We start from the raw sequence: 18,929 nt of genomic DNA, 5'->3' as shown, positions 1-18,929 counted from the left end.
AATCCTACTGGGCATGTGTTTCACTACCCAAAGACTGCATATGAAATACCAAAAGCAAGAGTTTAAGTGAAGCAGTAAAGACTTGGAGGGCATCATCCTCAAGGAAGATAAAAAAAAAAAAACTAAAAAAAAACAAGACTGATAAAGTTTAGAATGATAACCTTTATTAAAATTGAGATTAAGCACCTATTTTTCAATAGCGTTCTAGGCTGATATAGGCAGCATTAACCTAGCATGTTTTTCAAAGCCGGGCGTGTATTTGAACAGAACGTCATGGTTCATTGATTCAGTGGTTTTGTTTAACTTCATGCGTAAGTGTCTAAACACCTTTGAACCTTTAATCTCTGAGCCCAATGTGTGAAAAAGGGTTACAGTTTTGTTTCTGCAGGGAATTCAGAAAATGAACAAAACATCCACTGGAGAATTTCAACACAGTCACCGCAGTACACATCTCCTATCACAGCTCTCCTAAACGTAGCCATAATGTTTCCTCGGTTTCTGACCTACCAGTAAAAGCATAGCAAGTCACACCGAGCAGACCTTTGCATGGCCACTTGAAACAGCTGAATAGGTACAAGATGTGGTAATTAACCTGACAATTGCCTTCTCTGTGCTGCATGAATACTAACCCTGTGTTTGTATTTGTTCAACCACTATGCGCACACTACTCACTGCACGCAGCAGCTGGATAACAACCAGCCTGAGAAGTTGGTGGAGGACCAAAAGAGGGTAGGTACTTTTTAAGAGCATGGCAACCTAACTGAAAACCCCAACACTAGACAGATTCATACTGAGATTTACATGTAAAGCAGTCATGCATATAGAATGAAAAATTCCCACTTTGTGACCTGATTCTTTTTGCCTTCTAGGTTTATGAGAACTCTTCTTTTAGTGTTTTAAGCAACAGCCAAGTGATCAGTCATGGTGATTGTGTAACTGATGAAGGAAAACATGTTTTTCCTCTGCATTCTCGCTCTAATGGTGTTTATGACAAAGCAGAGACTTTACAGAGCCTCAGGCATGTCTGTGTCTAATCAGTATTTTTAGAGGCCGCCACTGATGGGTTCATCAATATATAGGACTAATCTCCTAGAGGAAAACATTTTTCACACAGGTTTAATCACTGACCATTCATCCAATCATTAAATATGTGTATCCTGACTCCTGGCATCTTGCATGTAGTTATTACCAAATGAGCAGTGAAGGTTTTATTACCTCCAAAGGCCTTTCATATCCTAGAGTTATTGAATGTTTTTGAATGTCACAGAGAAACTCCTGTTTTACTTTTTGGAAGAATTTTTCAACAGCAAAAATGTTGAAGTAAAAAATAGTAGAGGTAAAACTTACAGGGGGACGAAGATGGATGAAACTTATTTTAGCGCAAAATTTGGATCTTTTTCATTTCCCAATAACCATCGAAATTTAATATTGATTTAGATAATGCTTCAAAAAGTTTGTGCCTGCTGCTTAATAGTGGCGAGTGGCAAGACTTTGTTATAGTGTTATAGAGTTGCTTTGTATTGACAGTTTAGATAACCTCCTGTTCAAAATGCCATAAGGGTTTGGCTCATGCCTCACGACTCTAGAGATCAGGGAATAATTTTCTGACTCCATCTGATTGTGCTTTGCCGTTAAGCACGATGCATACCATTGATTAACCTCCAACCAATGAACAATGAGAATAGTGTTCCCCGCACCTCCTACATAAAGTAATCCTGACCTCTGGAGCATAACTATGGCAGCGGAGCTTACATAACTCCTCCGTCGTCTATCAAGGACCACCCACAGTTGATGATTTGCACATAATTGCACACAAACACAAAAAAAACCCTTCTCTTTCATTTCCTTCACTTTATCCCATGGGAGGTCTGTCAGGTAGCTATGGGCTGCGGTTTCCATGACAACGCCAAAGTCGTGCTGCTGACTGCTCGACAGAGGATGAGTCACAGTGTGGGAGGGCTGGCCCCAGGTCTGTCTAAGTGAAAATCAGGACCTCACATTGTCACTACACAGAGTCACTGCTGCGATGAAACCCATAACAATATTGTAATGTAGGCGGTAAATATCAGAAAGTTTATCCTATACCTAAAAGTTTGTCCAGCACGGAATTTTAGGAATTTTTCTTTTATTAGAGATTTAATTTACTCTTTATTTAACTTGTCTTTAGTCTGTATTACTCTGAGGCTGCGTTTTCTTGCAGTCTTCACAGAGAAAAGAAATGTACAATGCATCATTAATGATGCACGTTGTCCCGTTACACAAGCTGTTCTTTATTTCTCTCTCTCCCGCCACAGACATCACATCATTACATCCTTCTCTGTCTTCTCTTGCAGGGCGAGGTGCTGAGACAGATTCTGGTGAATCGTTACTATGGCAACTTCCATAGGAGTGGTGGGCGGAGGGACAGCCTGACGTCATTTAGCAATGGCCCCCTCGGTCAGGTTGGACCGGGCAAAAGCCAATCAGGTGGGACGCAACGACGATTGTTACTCATCTCTAACAACCAGCACGGAAGTTTGTTGTTCATTCTTTTCAGTGGTGTTTTCTTCCTGCATGAAAGGCCAAGGAAACCCATCTTTCAGTATCTCTAATAGACCTGGTGTCTGTGTGAAGCATTTACCAAACGCATGCTGCTGAAGAGGAGGGGGATTGTGCTGCCAAACATGACTACAACTACTATTATTTAAGATCAAAGTCTAGATGAACCTTTTTCGTTTTTTTTCCCTGCCTCTGAAGTTGTAGTGTGGCAAACCTCTTTTTGGGTTGTTATATAAGGATGGGGCTTTATCTGTCTGGCCCTGAGCTGGTTATCAGCTCCTGAGTCAGGCTGTGAACTGCCCTTTGAGCATGCAGAGCAAAATATTCTTATCACTACCTGATAACATTGCTACTTTTTTATTATCTGCAGTCAAAATACTAAAGCAATGTGTGTATTTTCTTCTGTTTTTTGAGCGATTGGTTGATTTTTGCCATGTTTGATGTAAGACATTTTATCATAATATAGATTCGGGGGACACACGGACACTGTGCTGGTGTCAGTACAATGTGCTGTGAGTCTGTTAACCTAATAATCTGAACACTTTGTATCTGCTGTGGCAAGAATGCTACTGAATAATAATAATAATAATAATAATAATGATAATAATGATAGACAAAAGAGGACACAAAATATCAACAGAAAATAAATGCAATTAAGATTTTAAAAAAGGCAATAACAGTAAAAACCACAAAAAAAACAACTGTTTTGACAAGTGATTTAAAGGACATCACTGATTCACTAAGCCTTGTGATAAGTAGCTCAGATGTTTGTACAAAAGCTCTTTCAACAGGAGTCAAGAACAGAGATGATTAAAGTTGTACCCAGGTCTCCATCTTTCCCTTTTGTGCCAACATTTTGGCAAACTTCCAGTCAGCAGGAAGTAAACCCATCCCCTCCATGATCCACTTTTTACTGTTGCTAGGTGACAAGCTGCTACTTCCTGTGAAAACAGACTTTGCACCTGTTGCAGAAACAAGAGCCACACTGAGATTCCATATGTAGCCTGAAGCTTGGGCCTCAAGGGGGGATGTACAGGCAAAGGCTTGTACAATGAATCACACCACTGGACAGTTGCACTGCACAGGTGGTTAGTAAAGGATTGATAGCACGGCATGTTCGGGACCTGTTTAAGTTCATCTTTTTGGACTCTTTAACAAAGAAAAAGTTTGTACATTTTGCAGTGAAAAACTAAGTACACCCCATGATTCAGTAACTTTTACCACCTTTAGCAGCAATAACTTCAGCAATAACTCAGTTCATTGAGATTCATGGGTGCTTGTTTTTGCACAGCTCTGTCAAGATCACATCACAGCATTTCACTCTGGTTGAGGTCTGGACTTTGATTGCTGTGCTTTGGGGTCAATGTCCTGTTGCATGACCTAGTTTCAGCCAAGCTTTAGGTGTCTAAGCGATGGCCTTGTATTTGACTGACTTAGTGACTGCAACGTGCCCGGGTCCTCTATCTACAAAACAAGCCCAAATCATCACCCCTCCACCACCATGCTGATAGTTAGTGTTTGTGTGGTTGATTGTGCTGACATGCTGTGTTTGGTTTTCTCCAAATTTGACACTTCGCATTATTACCAGACATCTCCACTTTGGCATTATTGCCAAAGTGGAATGGTATCATTATCTGTCCAAAGGCCATTATTAAAGAAGTTATGGCTTGCTCAGATGTAAACCTAAACCATGCTGCCTTGTTATTTTTAAATAAAAGAGGGTTTTTCCCGGCATCTTTTCTTCTTCAAAAAAAAGGATCTTTCTTCAGTCTTTTTCTGCTTATACTGTCGTGAACTTTAACACTTAACATATTAACTGAGGTCTGCAGAGTCTGCGATGTAGCTCTTGGGATTTTTGCAATTTCTCTGCCTTTTGCACTGTATGACCTTGGCATGAATTTGGAATATCCACGACTGGGAAGATTGTGCCATTGTGTTTACACACACCTGTATATGCCAGACTAGCAAACTGCTAAAACCTCTGATTTGACAGTGGTGGTCACACTTTCTGATGACTCACAGCATTATTAAAGCAACAAAAAGTTTTGAGCACATTATTTTTCTTATTTAATTTTAACTGTGTATGTATACTGTTGGGTCCATGAATATTTGGAAAACAGCACATTTTTAGAGCTTTGTCTCTGTAAACAACCACAGGTTATGTGATGGAAGTGAAGACTTTCACCTTAAAGGGATTTAACCAAAATATGGCATCAACTTAATAGAAATTATATAGTCCTCCATTTTCAACTGTCAAAAGTAATTTGTACTTCAACACTGCAACTCACTTGCATATTAATTGTTTGATTTAAAGCGCACTGTACTGGTGTAAAGATGAAAAAAAGTCCAAATACTTAATCTCACTATATGTTTTAATTGAACTATAATTTGCTTTACTAAGAGCAAAGTAGTGTTTCTCTGTTATTATCTCCAGATGATTTAATAAGCTGTTAAATGGTTATAGTTGTAGTTCCCATGTATTTGCAGGAAATTTTCCAAAATAAACCAGATTAGAATGAAAAATTAACGCCACATGTCTGATATAGCCTGTTCTGAATTGTCCCATTGCCTCATCTCGGTCTTTAGGTGGATTAGGGGGACATGGGGGCCTGAGTCGTGGGGAAATGAGCCTGGCAGAGGTACAGTGTCATCTGGACAAAGAAGGAGCCTCTGACCTGGTTATTGACCTCATCATGAACACCACGAGCGACCGAGTCTTCCAAGAAAGCATCCTCTTAGCTATTGCGCTGCTGGAGGGTGGAAACACCACCATCCAGGTCAGTTAACCAAACATTTCAACCTTAAGAATATGGACTTGTGTCTGTTGTCTACTGCGAAACAACTGATTTGTGTATAAATCTGCATCTCACTTTAAAAAATTATACACTTTAAATATGATCTGCTCCAATACGATCAGTGTAAAGAACACTGTGTAATTGAGGGAATTTTTCATCACTAGACAATCTTCAGTAAGTGGGTCAGTGTGCCACCATAGCTGCACATGTACATTACTGCGGCACCTCCCCCTCACGTCTAGCCCTATATAACTTAGCTGGGAGACCAGACCAGCTGCTAATAATGTCAATAGTAGACCTAAAGTAGACTTTGGATCAAAAATGTTCATGTGTTTCTGTTTTTTCATTTTAGAAATTCTTAGGTGTGTATTGGGTAGTTTAAATAAACTCTCCTCCTTTCGGGTTCAGCCCGAGCTGCTCTGTTTCCCCCACCGTCCATTCTTCCTATGTCTGTTGTTCTGTCAGTGGATCCCCATTTTTCTGTTTGTGTGTCCGTCTACGTTGTGTAAGCAAGGAGCTTGCATAATCAGATTAGAGGAAGCCACTGTTTCAGAGATAATGCATTGGCTTCCCACGGCTGCTGCAGAGCCACATCACGTGATCCGTCTGTGTTACATAAGGTCTGTGTGAATGAACAATGAGGAATGTCTCAGCCTTCAAAACATTCCAGCCTCGCTCCCTTGCGTTCTCTTGCTGGCCCAAACTGGGTCACGCTGGGCCTCCGGAACTGGGGCAGTGGGGAGAGAGGGCGGAGGGATGAGGAAACACAGAGCGGACTGAGGAGAAACTGGAGCTCCTCTTACCCTCGCATTCTTAAGTTTGTTCTGGAAAGGGAGATTTATTTGCAGGGAAAGCTATCCTGCAGTGCTAGAACTGCACCATACAGTGCAAATATTTATGTTCTTTTAGTTACTGGATGGCTTATAAAGGAAGCCTGAGATAAAAGCCTCGTTTCATCTCTATAAATACAACAATGATGATTGTGACTGACAGCTTAAAGCTTGAATTTGAGATCAGGCGTTTCTTTTGTTCTCTCTCGTCTCTTCAAGAAAGCACGCCATGGGAAATATAAGTGGGGTTGTGTGACTGTCGTGCTGAGCTGAGCACCTGTTGGATCTTGGGTGTCTTGTACTCACGTAACACCGTTAACTATTTACTCATGGCCTACATAGTGCACAGAAATAAACCACACAGAATAACCCAGCTGCATGCTCAGTTAAGTCACTTACACATGCATGCTGTTTGCTGTCATGCAAGGCCAATGCACGGATCCACTAGAGGTTATATTTTACATTCAGGCTCTTGCACTCCTTTGCTCCTATATTTCAGTCACATAGCGGCTTTTTATCTTTCTTTTTTCTTTTCTTTTTTTTTGCTACAGCTATGAGAGATCTCAGACAGCTGTAAATTCTGTTGTTACATGACAACTTTTAACATTTTACTCGTCAGCCATCTGGCTTCTAACTGCATGGTGTGCTGCTCCGTTTCCCTCCAAAGCCCTTGATGTGCAGGTGTGCTAAACCAGAGTAGTCAGTCTAAAAAAAGGAAAAAATGTGAATGCAGAGGTGGCGAATTTAAAGGAAGAAGGAAGAAACTGAGGAACGGGGAAAAGGTCTCGAAAGAGCGTAGAGTAGAGAGGAGCAGCAGCAGTTCCATTTGGTTTACATGTGGCGCTGCCTGACATGAGAGGGAGGGTGAAAGGAAAAGGGAGCGCGAGTATAAATAGCTGTTACATAACATCCCTTTGTTGATGCCAAGTGGCGGAACGGAAGGAGAGAAGGGAAAGCGCTATGACCTTGTTTTTCAGTGTTGTCCGCCCCCACCCCGTCCTGCTCTTCTCTGTCTCTTTCCACTTAGGGTTTGCCTCCATAGATACAGACAGGCTCTGTGTTTACCCAACACTGCAGGGGCCCGTGACATCTTCGTCCCTCTCATCTATCCTCCTTCGTTACTATCACCGTGTTCTCTCCTTGCCTTGACCACCATGTGTTACTTCATCCGTAACGTCATCTCTCCATTATGCCAGTCTTCCTCCTGCTTTTCAAGCGCCATCAAAACACAGATGGTGTCTTGATACAGCAGCACAGATTTCGTAAACCAATGTGTGAGGACTGTCGTCCAAATGCTACACAATGTAACAACGTGGTTAGATATGAAAGTACAGGTTTTCACTTCTGATTGTTGTCACATACGTTTTCTGAAGAAATCAGAAGAGGAAAGCTTTGCTGTGGTGTTTTTCTTTACTGTGGTGTCCCTTACTTGTGCGCACGTCCTTGTTTCAGTGAGTCACTCAATTTGGTTCAGTTCCTAAGAACTGGTGTTTAAAAAAAACAAAACAAATACTCAGTTAGCTCTCAGGTGAAAAAGAAATGATGCTGGGAAAAAGAAAAGAACGCTCTGGCATGCCCAGTACATTCACCTCCACTGTCGCTATCGCAGCGAATGGCAATAACTCAGTTTAACTTGATTCACCTTATCAAATACTGTAGCTCAGCACTGGTGCTAGTCTTGCTAGGCCTGAATGTAAATGACTAAACATAGTATCTCATAGGATATTTTACTTGAATGACAGGCTATGAAAATGATTGATGATTACATAAGGACAAAGCTGAGAGAGAATACTGTATTGCAGAGCATGTGTGATATGTGGGTGTGTCCTCTCTGAACTGGCATGTGCCTATGGCAGAGACAGCTGACCCACTTTGGTGAGTGTAAAAGTCAGTAGGCGTATTAGCGTATGTGCTTTCCAGCCTGTGTGTGCTGGTACTGTACGAGCGTGTGTGTGTGTGTGTGTGTGTGTGTGTGTGTGTCTGTTTGAGTTATGTAATGGTAGGGGTGAGAGAGTGCTGGTGAGTGCTCTCCTGTGTTTGCTCTGGTTTAATCACTGTGTGTTAACCTACCACCGCTCCTCATGCCTCACCCTTTGCACCCTGCCTTCCTCCCCCACCCGCCCTGCAGGCCCACGCTTTAGCCGGCTGATGGACGGCAGTTATATGAACAAAAAAAGACGGACAGGCATGACCATTACTGTCCCCTCAACCCTTCCCTCCTCAGGCATGCTGTGATGTGTGAGCAGCGAGTGGGCTGCCAGTGTTGTAGCTAATGCCCGTCTCTGTACTCCTCACTTTGTCATCAACTTGTTTATTGCACGATGGCCTTGGTTGGTAGGTCTCCCCTCCCCACGCTGCTGTCTCCGTGTTCCTAAGTTGGCAGAGTGTGTACGTGCAGGAGTGCTGCTGCTCAGTGGTGGAGGGCCAGGGTGGGGCACGAGGCTCGAGAATCTGCTTTGGGGCACAGTCACACAGTTATGTCATTGTTTCTTTAAAGGAAACTAGGCTGTAAAACCGGCGTATCCCTTCATTGAGTCATTAATAAGCCAGATAAATTCTCACTTTGGCTCCTTAATTGGTTTGTCACTATTTTTACTTTTGAATGAAAAATTTAGCACAGCGAGCCTATTAAAAATTAAATTGCATCGCATGTAACCGCCGCAGTACAAACACATTTAAAACAATGTCCTTGGAGGAGCAGAAACAAAGCTTGCTTTGTCTATTTTTGCTTAACATTTTCCATGTGACTATCATTTACTGTATTTGTTTTCTTAACTAGCCCAGTTCTACATCTAACCTGAAAAGACCATATGGTTATGTAACAAACTTTGAGAGCTGGCCTAGATACCACATCTGATAAGATTTTCTCCCTCCCTATCACTCGCTCTTGTTTTCCCCTCTCTCGATCATAGGTTCTTTCCCCTTCTTTTTGCCCCTTTTTCCCACTTCTTGGTATCTATCTTTTGCCTCAAGTTTTTTTTTTTTCTCACAACTTCCCACCATCTCCATTTCTGTATCTGTGTAAGTAGGCCAGGCTTCTCCCTTTCATGTAATTTTTTTCACCCTTTTAGTGTGGCAAAGCTGCTTTGGCTCGTCGAAGCCATTCCATAGACTGTGCTGCTAACATCTCTTACATAATCAAAACAACAGACCTGTGGGTTGGGACACAGTGTATACATCGGGCATGGAAGTGTCCTAATTCTGTGTGACCTCATTCCACAGCCATAGCTGCAGCGATTAAATCCTCACATCACTGTAAAATTAGACCTGCTTCATTAGAGTTTCTAATATTTTTTTGAATAAAGATTTGTTTTCCTATAAAGAAGAGTTTTCTGATATAAAGTAACGATTTGTTGTTTGTTTTTTACTGTAAGCCGAGACAGTGTGCTAATTTGTTAAGAAAAAGTTTGACCGTTTATTTGTTTTCTTTCTTTCTATTTTATCTCTTAAATTTTCTACAATTTTTTTTATTAGCTTGTTTTGTTTAAAGATCACATACACCAAAAGATATTAAATTTTCCCGTGGTATAACCTCCATGCTATATACAATGAGGGGAAAAAACTCTTTGATCCACTGCTGAATTTTTTTTTATGGTCGTTTTAATAAAGAGAGATGAAACATCAACCAAAAATCAAGAAAACCACATACACATACATAGAAGTTACAAATATATTTGCATGTCATTGATCGAAGTAAGTATTTCATCCCCGATTACCAAGCCAGAATTCCGACTCCCACAGATTACAGCCAATCAATTACAGATGCTCCTGATCTCAACTCCATATGTGTGTAAAACACACCTGTCCAGAGAATCACTTTCTTCCATTTCAACCTCTCAACCATCATGGGCGTGTCCAAAGAGCTTTCAGAGGATGTCAGGGGCAAGACTGATCTGAGCAAAGCTAGAATGGGCTACAAGACCATCAGCAATAAGTTGGGAGAAAGTGCTGTTGCTTTAGCATTAACTGGACCTGCCATGTTTAGAGGAATGAAATGCTGGGTATCACCCAAAGAACACCATCCCCACAAGCATGGAGGTCGAAATATTATGCTTTGGGGTTGTTTTTCTGCTAAGGGTACAGGATGACTTCACCACATAAGGGGCCAGTGGACGGGGCCATGTGTCATAAAATCTTGGACAGGAACCTCCTTCTCTCAGCCACAACACTGAAGATGGGTTGTGGATGGCTCATCCAGCATGACAAATATACCCCACATATGCCAAGGCAACAAAGTAGTGTCTAAAGTAGAAGCACATTAAGGATAATGAGTGGCCTAGCCTATCTTCAGACCTCAGCCCTGTAGAAAATCAGTGCAGAGAACTCAAGCTTTGAGTTCTCAAGCAACAGCCAAAAAAACCTAAGGGTTTTAGAGAGTTTCTGTAAAGAGGAGTGGGCCAAAGGTGTGCAAACCTGGTGACCAACTAAAACAATCATCTTAGCGTTGTGCTTGCCAACAAGGGTTTCTCCACCAACTGCTAAGTCATGTTTTGCATTGGGCTCAAATGTGTTTTTTCTGGATTTTTGGTTGATATTCTAACTCCATTAAAACTACCATAACAACTGTTCATTTCTTTGTATGTGAGCAAACTTACAAATTCAGCGGGCGATCAAATAATTATTTCCCCACCATATATGATAATCTTATCAGCATAGTAGCAGATTGCTTTTCTGTTGATCAACTGCTCTTATTCCGGTTTTTCATATTGCAGGTGAGCGTCAACACATTCAGCAAAGAATCTGACACCACTGAATGTTCGTTTCCATTTTACAGTGACACAGCATGTACTGTGGTTTTGGAATAATTCCAGTTTGCTCTTCTTTCTCTGTGTCTCCAGCGCTCATTCTTTTGCCGTCTGACAGAAGACAAAAAATCAGAAAAGTTCTTCCGTGTCTTTTATGACCGCATGAAGTCAGCCCAGCTCGAGATCAAAGCCACGGTGACAGTAAATACAAGCGACCTGGGAAACAGGAAAAGAGACGATGACAGCCAGGACAAAGAGCCCCCTGTTCGCAAAAAAGGTCAGAGGTCACCTGTAGGGTTGTTAACACTAAACAACGCCCAGTTTGGAAACTGCTGATTTCATGTTTATTTCTAAATTTAAAATAGGAAAAAAAATATTTGAAGGTTCTTTTAGTTGTGACTCAGTTTATAGTACGAGTTCTATGTCTCTATATAGCAAAAGACCCAGCTGTGGTGATGACAGAAGACGTGAAAGAGCAGCTATTAGAGGCCTCGTCTGCCACAAAGAAAGCCTTTAACTCTTATCGGCGAGAAGCTGACCCCGAGGACCACTTCACCTCAGCAGATGGTCAGCCCAGCACGGGGGACAAGAACCAGGATGAAGGAGAGATGAGTTTTGTGATTGTTATCATGCAGCCTATCCTTCGCTTTCTCCAGCTACTTTGTGAGAATCACAACCGTGACCTACAGGTGGGTCAGACTGAGCGTCGCAAATTTAGTTTTACAGATTTACTTTAGAATGAGTCCAGTTTTACTTCCTTTTAATATTAAACTGAAGCCTTTAGAGTCCAGACACAATTTCCAATGGTTTTTATTACCAATGCCAATAGCTTTGTGTGTCTTTGTAAAGTATCTTTATTTGCAGCGATATCAGGGCTTCAGGTTTCTTCTATTCAGAGAGCCTCACATGTATTTGTTTTCCACCGAGCTTGTAAAGCAGAGATTTTCTGTTACTAAGCTCTTGAGTCTTGAGGATTCAGGCTCTGTTTAATCAGTTTTAGTTTCTACTGATGTATCTGCAGAGGATGTTGGTTCTTGGTAGCTCTTTGCGTCAAAGCTTGTTTAGAGACTTAAACAGTACCACTAATTGTACTTCCCTCCCCCAAGATCCTCCAAGATGTACAAAATGAGATTTTATCAACTGTTTACTCATATGCAGGTTTCTAAAAAGACTATTATTTTGATAGAATAATTGTATTTTCATGTATAGATATTTGCTTACCTGCTTGTTAATAAATTCCATGTTGTTGTGCAAAAACAGACGTCCACTAGCATGCACGAGCTGTTCCTTGGACGTTTCACTCTTGAATTTGATGTTGTTTACATGCTGGTTAACTGTGTGAAACCTTCACTGTTTTTTTCCTAGAACTTCCTTCGTTGCCAAAACAACAAAAACAACTACAACCTTGTGTGTGAGACGCTTCAGTTTCTAGACTGTATCTGTGGTAGCACCACAGGCGGTCTCGGTCTGCTCGGACTCTACATCAATGAGAAGAATGTTGCTCTCATCAACCAAACACTGGAGAGTCTAACAGAGTACTGCCAAGGCCCTTGCCATGAAAACCAGGTACGAAAGACACTGAGCGGTGAAGGAAGTTATAACTCCTTCACCACTATTTTTTTTATTACAGTTATTCCTTTCTCCCCCAGAATTGCATTGCCACTCATGAGTCCAATGGCATTGATATCATTATTGCCCTGATTCTTAATGACATTAACCCACTTGGGAAGAAGCGGATGGACCTGGTTTTAGAGCTCAAGGTAAGTTGAGCCAGATCTCACTTTTACTTTAAGACTAGAGTTTAAAAAATGAGGGGAAAAACGCTGTAGTTTCCTTTCACAGCAGTAACACCAATAGGCTTGACGTGAAAGAGCAGGAAATTCACCCGTCTGAGCTAGCTTTTCTGCATACCTGCCAAGAAAAATAGCAGCAGTCTATTTTCCTAGAGCACCAGGTTTTCCGCCTGCTTTACTTGGATGAAGAAACTGTAGTTCTTATCTTTTCCAATTCTGACTCTCAGAACAATGCATCTAAGCTGCTGCTCGCCATCATGGAAAGCCGTCATGACAGTGAGAATGCTGAGAGGATCTTGTACAATATGAGGCCTAAAGAGCTGGTGAGAACCTGTTGTTGTCCATCTTGTCATTGAGTCCTGAGCTGCTATTTCTACATCAAATGCAAAATCTACTCAGCTATAACCTTGTTTTTGTTAGTACATAACAACAATTTGATGTTACCTTGTAAAAATACTAGGGTGTGTTTTATATTTATATATATATATATATATACATACATACATACACACACACACACACACACACACACACACACACACACACACACACACACACACACACACACACACACACACACACACACACACACACACACACCCCCAAACAGAATCCAGGGAAAGTGTTGAAATAGTGAAGGAGAAGGGATGTCATCTTGAATAAGTTTCTGAAGACCAACACGATGAGAATTGTATTATTTATTATATATATTATATATATGTGTATGTATATATATATATATGTGTATGTGGGTGTCTGCAGGTGGAAGTGATAAAGAAAGCCTATCTGCAGGGGGAGGTTGAGTTTGAAAACTCAAAGGAGGAGGAGGATAACGGAGAAGAAGAGGAACATGATGCTGCTTCACCCCGAAATGTTGGACACAACATCTATATCTTAGCTCACCAGGTGTCTTATTTATCTCTTTTTGCAGAATCTGTATATGCTGTATCTTAGAAACATGCATTTTCCTTTTGTTGTCCCTTGTAACCAACTCACTTGCTACCTGTGTGTCCTTTATACAGTTGGCACGTCATAATAAAGAGCTGTCCTTGATGTTAAAGCCAGGAGTGTCTAGTGGAGAGGGGGATGAGGCCTTGGAGTTCTATGCCAATCACACTGCTCAGATAGAGGTCATAATGCAAAACCCCTGTCACAGAATGTGAATCGGAACATGTTTTCTGTACATTACGTCACAAATTGTGGGCTTCCCTCGGAGGTGACTGTGAGTGTCTCTCTGCAGATTGTGCGTCAGGACCGCACCATGGAGGAGATAGTTTTCCCTGTACCCAACATCTGTGAGTTCCTAACTTCAGAGTCAAAGCTCCGGGTGTACTACACCACAGAGAGAGATGAGCAAGGCAGCAAGATCAATGACTTCTTCCTTCGAGCAGAGGACCTCTTTAATGAGATGAACTGGCAGAAGAAACTCAGAGGTGAGTTTGTCTTCTGTGTGTGTGTGTGTGTGTGTGTGTGTGTGTGTGTGTGTGTGTGTGTGTGTGTGTGCGTGCGCGAACAACAGTCTGTTTTCACGGAGAGTAACTACAGGTGGAGAAGGTGAGAGTCTGTGTACTAAAACAGGTACTGAAACATGTGGCAACATGCCCCTGTTGTTTCCTAATGGCAAGTACAACTTCCGTGCATTTTTTTTTTTCTGGGAATACTGTGCTTCATGGATAGCTGAAAATTTCTGTGTGTAATTTGCATGCTCTGTTGGGTGTTTTACTTTCTTTTTTTCCACAAACATGCAGGTCATGTGAAAGGGGAAACTCCAACTTAGCCGTAGTTATAAATGTGTTTTTTTTTATGTGTATTTAAGTGATAGACTGGTGGTGACCTCCCTCCTTAATGCAGGATAGAGCTCAATCCCTGCGAGCCCGAACAGGATAAGAGTGTTTGGAAAATGGATGAAAGGATGTGCATCAGCACCTTGATGGCAGGGCTAAATATGTCATCCTGTGTGCGCTCATGTTATGCATGTGCATGTTTCCACTGTCTAAAAGCGGACAGGGGTTTTCCACATTCTTTGAGCCATGAAACATTTATACAGTAACCTTATGAATCACAAGTGAGAGCGTGCTTACGCATGCACACAAACATACACACGCAGACCCACACCCACACTCATTCACACTTCTAATTCACATACCTCATACCCACACAAACCCTTATTTTGTCTTTCACGTAAAGGAGGGGATGGACACAGAAAAGTCCCTGCATCTGTTTTTTTTTTTTTTTCTTTCTTTTCCAATTAAACCTGAGTAGGCAAAATGTTGTGTTAAAAGGTCGAGGTGACATGTTTTGCATCTTGAACTTTTAAACCATTCATTTTGTTTTTGACAGCTACGCTTACTTCATATTTACATATCAAAGACACTGAAGCCGAACTTCCTCAGTTCTTCTTTTCAAACTTGCAGCTTGTTGATGCATAAACCAAATACTGAAATCAGCTGAACCTGCTGGTCCCTTATATTTCAAAAAGTTTCATTTATTCTGCATAAGTTTTAAATATTCAAAGCTTCTCAAATAAAAGAATTTACTTTTAGGTTATTTGAATTCAAACTGCTGAATTGGTATTTCAACATAGGCAACCCGCCAACTTCACTTTTGGCTTTTGGAGCAGATTTTAAAAATAGAATCTGTTTTGTCTTTCTTCTTCTCTTTAGCCCAGCCGGTGCTGTACTGGTGCTCAAGAAACATGTCGGTGTGGAGTGGCATCTCCTTCAAGCTGGCTGTGCTCATGAATCTCCTGGTCTGCTTCTTCTACCCCCTCGAAGGGGTACATGGAGGTCAGTGAGGTGGCACCCGAGTATGAACTGTGACTGCGCGCACATCCTGTTGCTAAAATAGGCGCAAGCATTTCTGCAACATTTCCAGTTAATCAATCGTTTTAGACTAAAACTTTGACACATTTCATTTGACGTTTTCTGTCAGGTGTTCCGATGAGGCTGCCTATCAGTCATTCATGCATGTGACATGCTCACAGACAGTATAGAGATTTTCTTTTTTTCTTTGAATGTAGATATTGTTTCGATGCTGTTTTGCTTGAGACGATTTGTATCTAGCGCCATGATGTTGCAATCAGATTTCTTTCGAAACAAGGGTCAGACAAAGGTTATGTACTCAGGGGGAAAAAACCGGAAGGACAGGGGCTCACTGACATGTTTTCTTCCTGCTTCAAAGCACATCTATAACATTCTATAACTCACAATGGGTTGAGAAATGCAAATATAGACAGCTGTGTAGAAGTTTTCTAAAAACGATAACAATGTTGTGAGGCAACAATGACTTAAGAATCAAGTTTTAAAAACGACACCAAAAAGAAAGAATCTGTAATGTACAGCATGCTACACACCCAGAGAGGTACACTTTAAAGAGCTGGGTGACTCTGCTGGACGTGGCCACTGACCCACTGATCTCATTCTGCCACGGTGTTCTTACATGCTGACTTCTAATCACCTGGTAATCTGTGTTTGAGACACACCCGCAGTAACACCATGCCCTTAAAGCTTCAGCTCATATTTACCTTGTAGTTCTATGGAAACCGTAATAAACAGAGGAGTGGTGCACTTTAATTTACTGTAAACTGAGCCTGCATTGTCTTAGGTAGCACAAGCCATATATGTGTGTGTGTGTGTGTGTGTATATATATATAATGTGTATATATATAATGTGTGTATGTATATATATATATATATATATATATATATATATATATATATATATATATATATATATATATATATATATATATATATATATATATATATAAAAATCAAACATTTTTATATAAAAATAAAAATCAAACAATAAACCCATTTCCAGGAAAGAAGTTTGCCTTGCTTTAGCAATCAGCACTTCATTTTGCCTTAACAGCTTTTCTGATGGGTTTGTGAATTATGTGTGATGACAAAAAATACTGCATTTTGAAATGAAAACTAAAATCTGGTGCGGTTTCTCATAACGTCACCAACAAGGTCTTACTGAACCACTTGACCTGTGTGCGAGACTCCAGCATACCTTTGGCTTAACCCTCTCAGGCTCAAATTAAACTTTTTGTTGCTAATGCACAACCAAGTCCTGCAGTGGTACTTCTGAGTAAAAAAATACGTATGTGGGGTAATCAGGTTGTTAGTTTTTAACTGTTGCAAATCTGCAACGCCTGCTTGGAGAGGGTTAAACAGTCACTTTTATGGCTTTCGGCCTATGCCTTTGCATACATTGCTCTCCTGGCTCAACGCCCTCCTTTGCTTGAGGCTTTAGAATGAGGGTTATAAGAGCAGGAAATCTAGGTCAGTGTGTTGTGCCTGCATGCATGAGTGACTGGCTTTTGGTGAATAGCTGTGGCTAGCGTCACACACCCATGATACATAATCACAATCAAACAGCGCACGCTTTTCCAGCTTTTCGACTGCAGACTTTCTAGCTGTTTGCACACAATCATTTGCCTGCACATTAACCTTAGGTGTGCAGCGCATGCAAAGCTTGTGAGTGCACGTAAACGCCCCTCTTTCAGTCTGCGACATCACTCGAGCTGTGCGTTCCTCCCCGCTCATCCCTCATGAATCTTTCAGCTGAGGTATTTTTAGAGAACAGTGTTATGCAAGTGGCACCTGTCATGTGATCTCAACAGGGACTGGGGAGGGAGAGGAAAAAAGGAGAGACAGGGAAGGAGAGAAGGGAATAGGGGAAGGCAAGGTGGGAGGAAACAAAGAGTGAGAGGGAAGGTAAAGAGCGGTGCCTTCATTGTAATATTCCCCCCTCTATTTTGTCACCCACTGCTGCACTTTTTCATCTTTTTCAATCTATTAAATTCTACCCCATTTATTTTCCTCATGTATCCGCTCCCTGAGGTCGATCTGTGAATAGAGTTCACGGAGTTCTTACAATAATACACACGTTTTAGAAAAGACATTGCTTAAAGAGGCAGCAGGTTAGATATGGCCTTGTTTTTAGGCTCCTGAAACATGGGTTTAGCTTGAGTGACACACTGTCACATGAAACCCCTGACTAGGACACTAATCCTGGATTTACCACAGGATCAGGAGGAACATCAGGTGCGCACGCTAACGCAAGAAACTGTGTCATACACTTTAAGTGTTATGTAATTGGCTCTCTTTCAGTTCAAAGTCTCCAAAGTAGGAAGAAGATAGCGGATCTCATAAAAAAAAAAACAAAGTTGGATGATACTGAAAAGTTCCAGACTGTACATGTATCCTCTCAACATGTCCTTTCATATTTCACATGTGTCACAGTTACTGTATAACGAGTTGGCTGGTTTGTGCATTTACCTATAGCTTGTTTGTGCTTTGCACATTTAATTGTCTTCATGTGTTATTTATTACCTGCAGGTACCCTGGATCCCCATTTATCTGCCCTTTTGTGGATGGGAGTCTTGGCAGCGCTGATCATTGTTATCATCATGCCACAACCACTGGGCATCGGTGCCTTGGTCACTGTCACAATCCTTCGTCTCATCTTCTCTGTGGGCCTGGAGCCCACGCTCTTCCTTCTGGGTGCTTTCAATGTAAGTGAGCTCACAGGGACGGTCATTTAACCCAAATCACCACCACCAGTGCCAAACATCCATTTGTGCATTTGTGTATCCAGCTGAATACAATGAAAGAAAGTTTTGTAAAAGTGAGTATTAGCTAATGCAAAAGAATTAGAAATCGCTATAATAGGCAGATTATAACTGAATCCTTGGTTCAATCTTTCAAGCTAACAAGATAAACATTTTCTTATTTTCAGCAATTCTCTAATCTAAAAAATATAAAGTAATATAAAGAATAACTCAATAAACTAAATATTTTAGGGCTTTTGGATTGGTCATTTGAACCTCCAAGCAGTTTGAAGTAGATGTCAAACTGGGCTCTCAGAAATAGTTTCATAAGCTAACTGATCCATAATAATAATAATAATAATAAATGATGTGACAAGTGGGCAAACTGTCCAGAGTGTACCCCACCTCTTGCCCTGTGCCAGCTGGGATGGGCTCCAGCCCCACAGTGAGCCTGGATAAGCGTTAGAAACTTGATGCTTTTCAAATTTAGACTGACAGGGCATTTTAAGTCTAAACTACCTACATGACAGACGTTTTTTTTTAAATTTTGGGTTTACTATTTCACCCACACCACTACTTTCACATACTCAGAAACCTTTGCCACACCAGTTCCACTTCTCCTTTCATCTCTCACTCACACTTGAGCCCACTTGGCATGCCAGTGCCGC

General features: G+C 41.2%; 1 protein-coding gene across 6 annotated transcripts in view; it reads left to right on the top strand.

Moving 5' to 3' along the window:
• Nucleotides 1–18,929, top strand: part of LOC113022580 (inositol 1,4,5-trisphosphate receptor type 1) — a 73,023-nt gene that overhangs the window by 42,945 nt on the left and 11,149 nt on the right. For 3 of the 6 annotated variants that reach the window (XM_026168118.1, XM_026168117.1, XM_026168116.1), the window contains 13 exons: nucleotides 682–729; nucleotides 2,334–2,466; nucleotides 5,125–5,315; nucleotides 11,002–11,185; nucleotides 11,344–11,597; nucleotides 12,274–12,474; nucleotides 12,558–12,668; nucleotides 12,929–13,024; nucleotides 13,464–13,607; nucleotides 13,724–13,831; nucleotides 13,942–14,134; nucleotides 15,365–15,487; nucleotides 18,050–18,225. In XM_026168118.1, coding sequence (XP_026023903.1) covers nucleotides 682–729; nucleotides 2,334–2,466; nucleotides 5,125–5,315; nucleotides 11,002–11,185; nucleotides 11,344–11,597; nucleotides 12,274–12,474; nucleotides 12,558–12,668; nucleotides 12,929–13,024; nucleotides 13,464–13,607; nucleotides 13,724–13,831; nucleotides 13,942–14,134; nucleotides 15,365–15,487; nucleotides 18,050–18,225 — 1,962 coding nt within the window. The remainder of the gene's footprint in view (nucleotides 1–681; nucleotides 730–2,333; nucleotides 2,467–5,124; nucleotides 5,316–11,001; nucleotides 11,186–11,343; nucleotides 11,598–12,273; nucleotides 12,475–12,557; nucleotides 12,669–12,928; nucleotides 13,025–13,463; nucleotides 13,608–13,723; nucleotides 13,832–13,941; nucleotides 14,135–15,364; nucleotides 15,488–18,049; nucleotides 18,226–18,929) is intronic. The other 3 variants (XM_026168120.1, XM_026168121.1, XM_026168119.1) reach the window with 2 other exon arrangements.

This window comes from Astatotilapia calliptera, chromosome 5, assembly GCF_900246225.1.
Source record: "Astatotilapia calliptera chromosome 5, fAstCal1.2, whole genome shotgun sequence".
In the NCBI taxonomy this organism is placed as follows: Eukaryota; Metazoa; Chordata; class Actinopteri; order Cichliformes; family Cichlidae; genus Astatotilapia; species Astatotilapia calliptera.
Note: the sequence above shows the minus strand (reverse complement) of the source record. Positions and strands in the feature narration are given on the sequence as shown.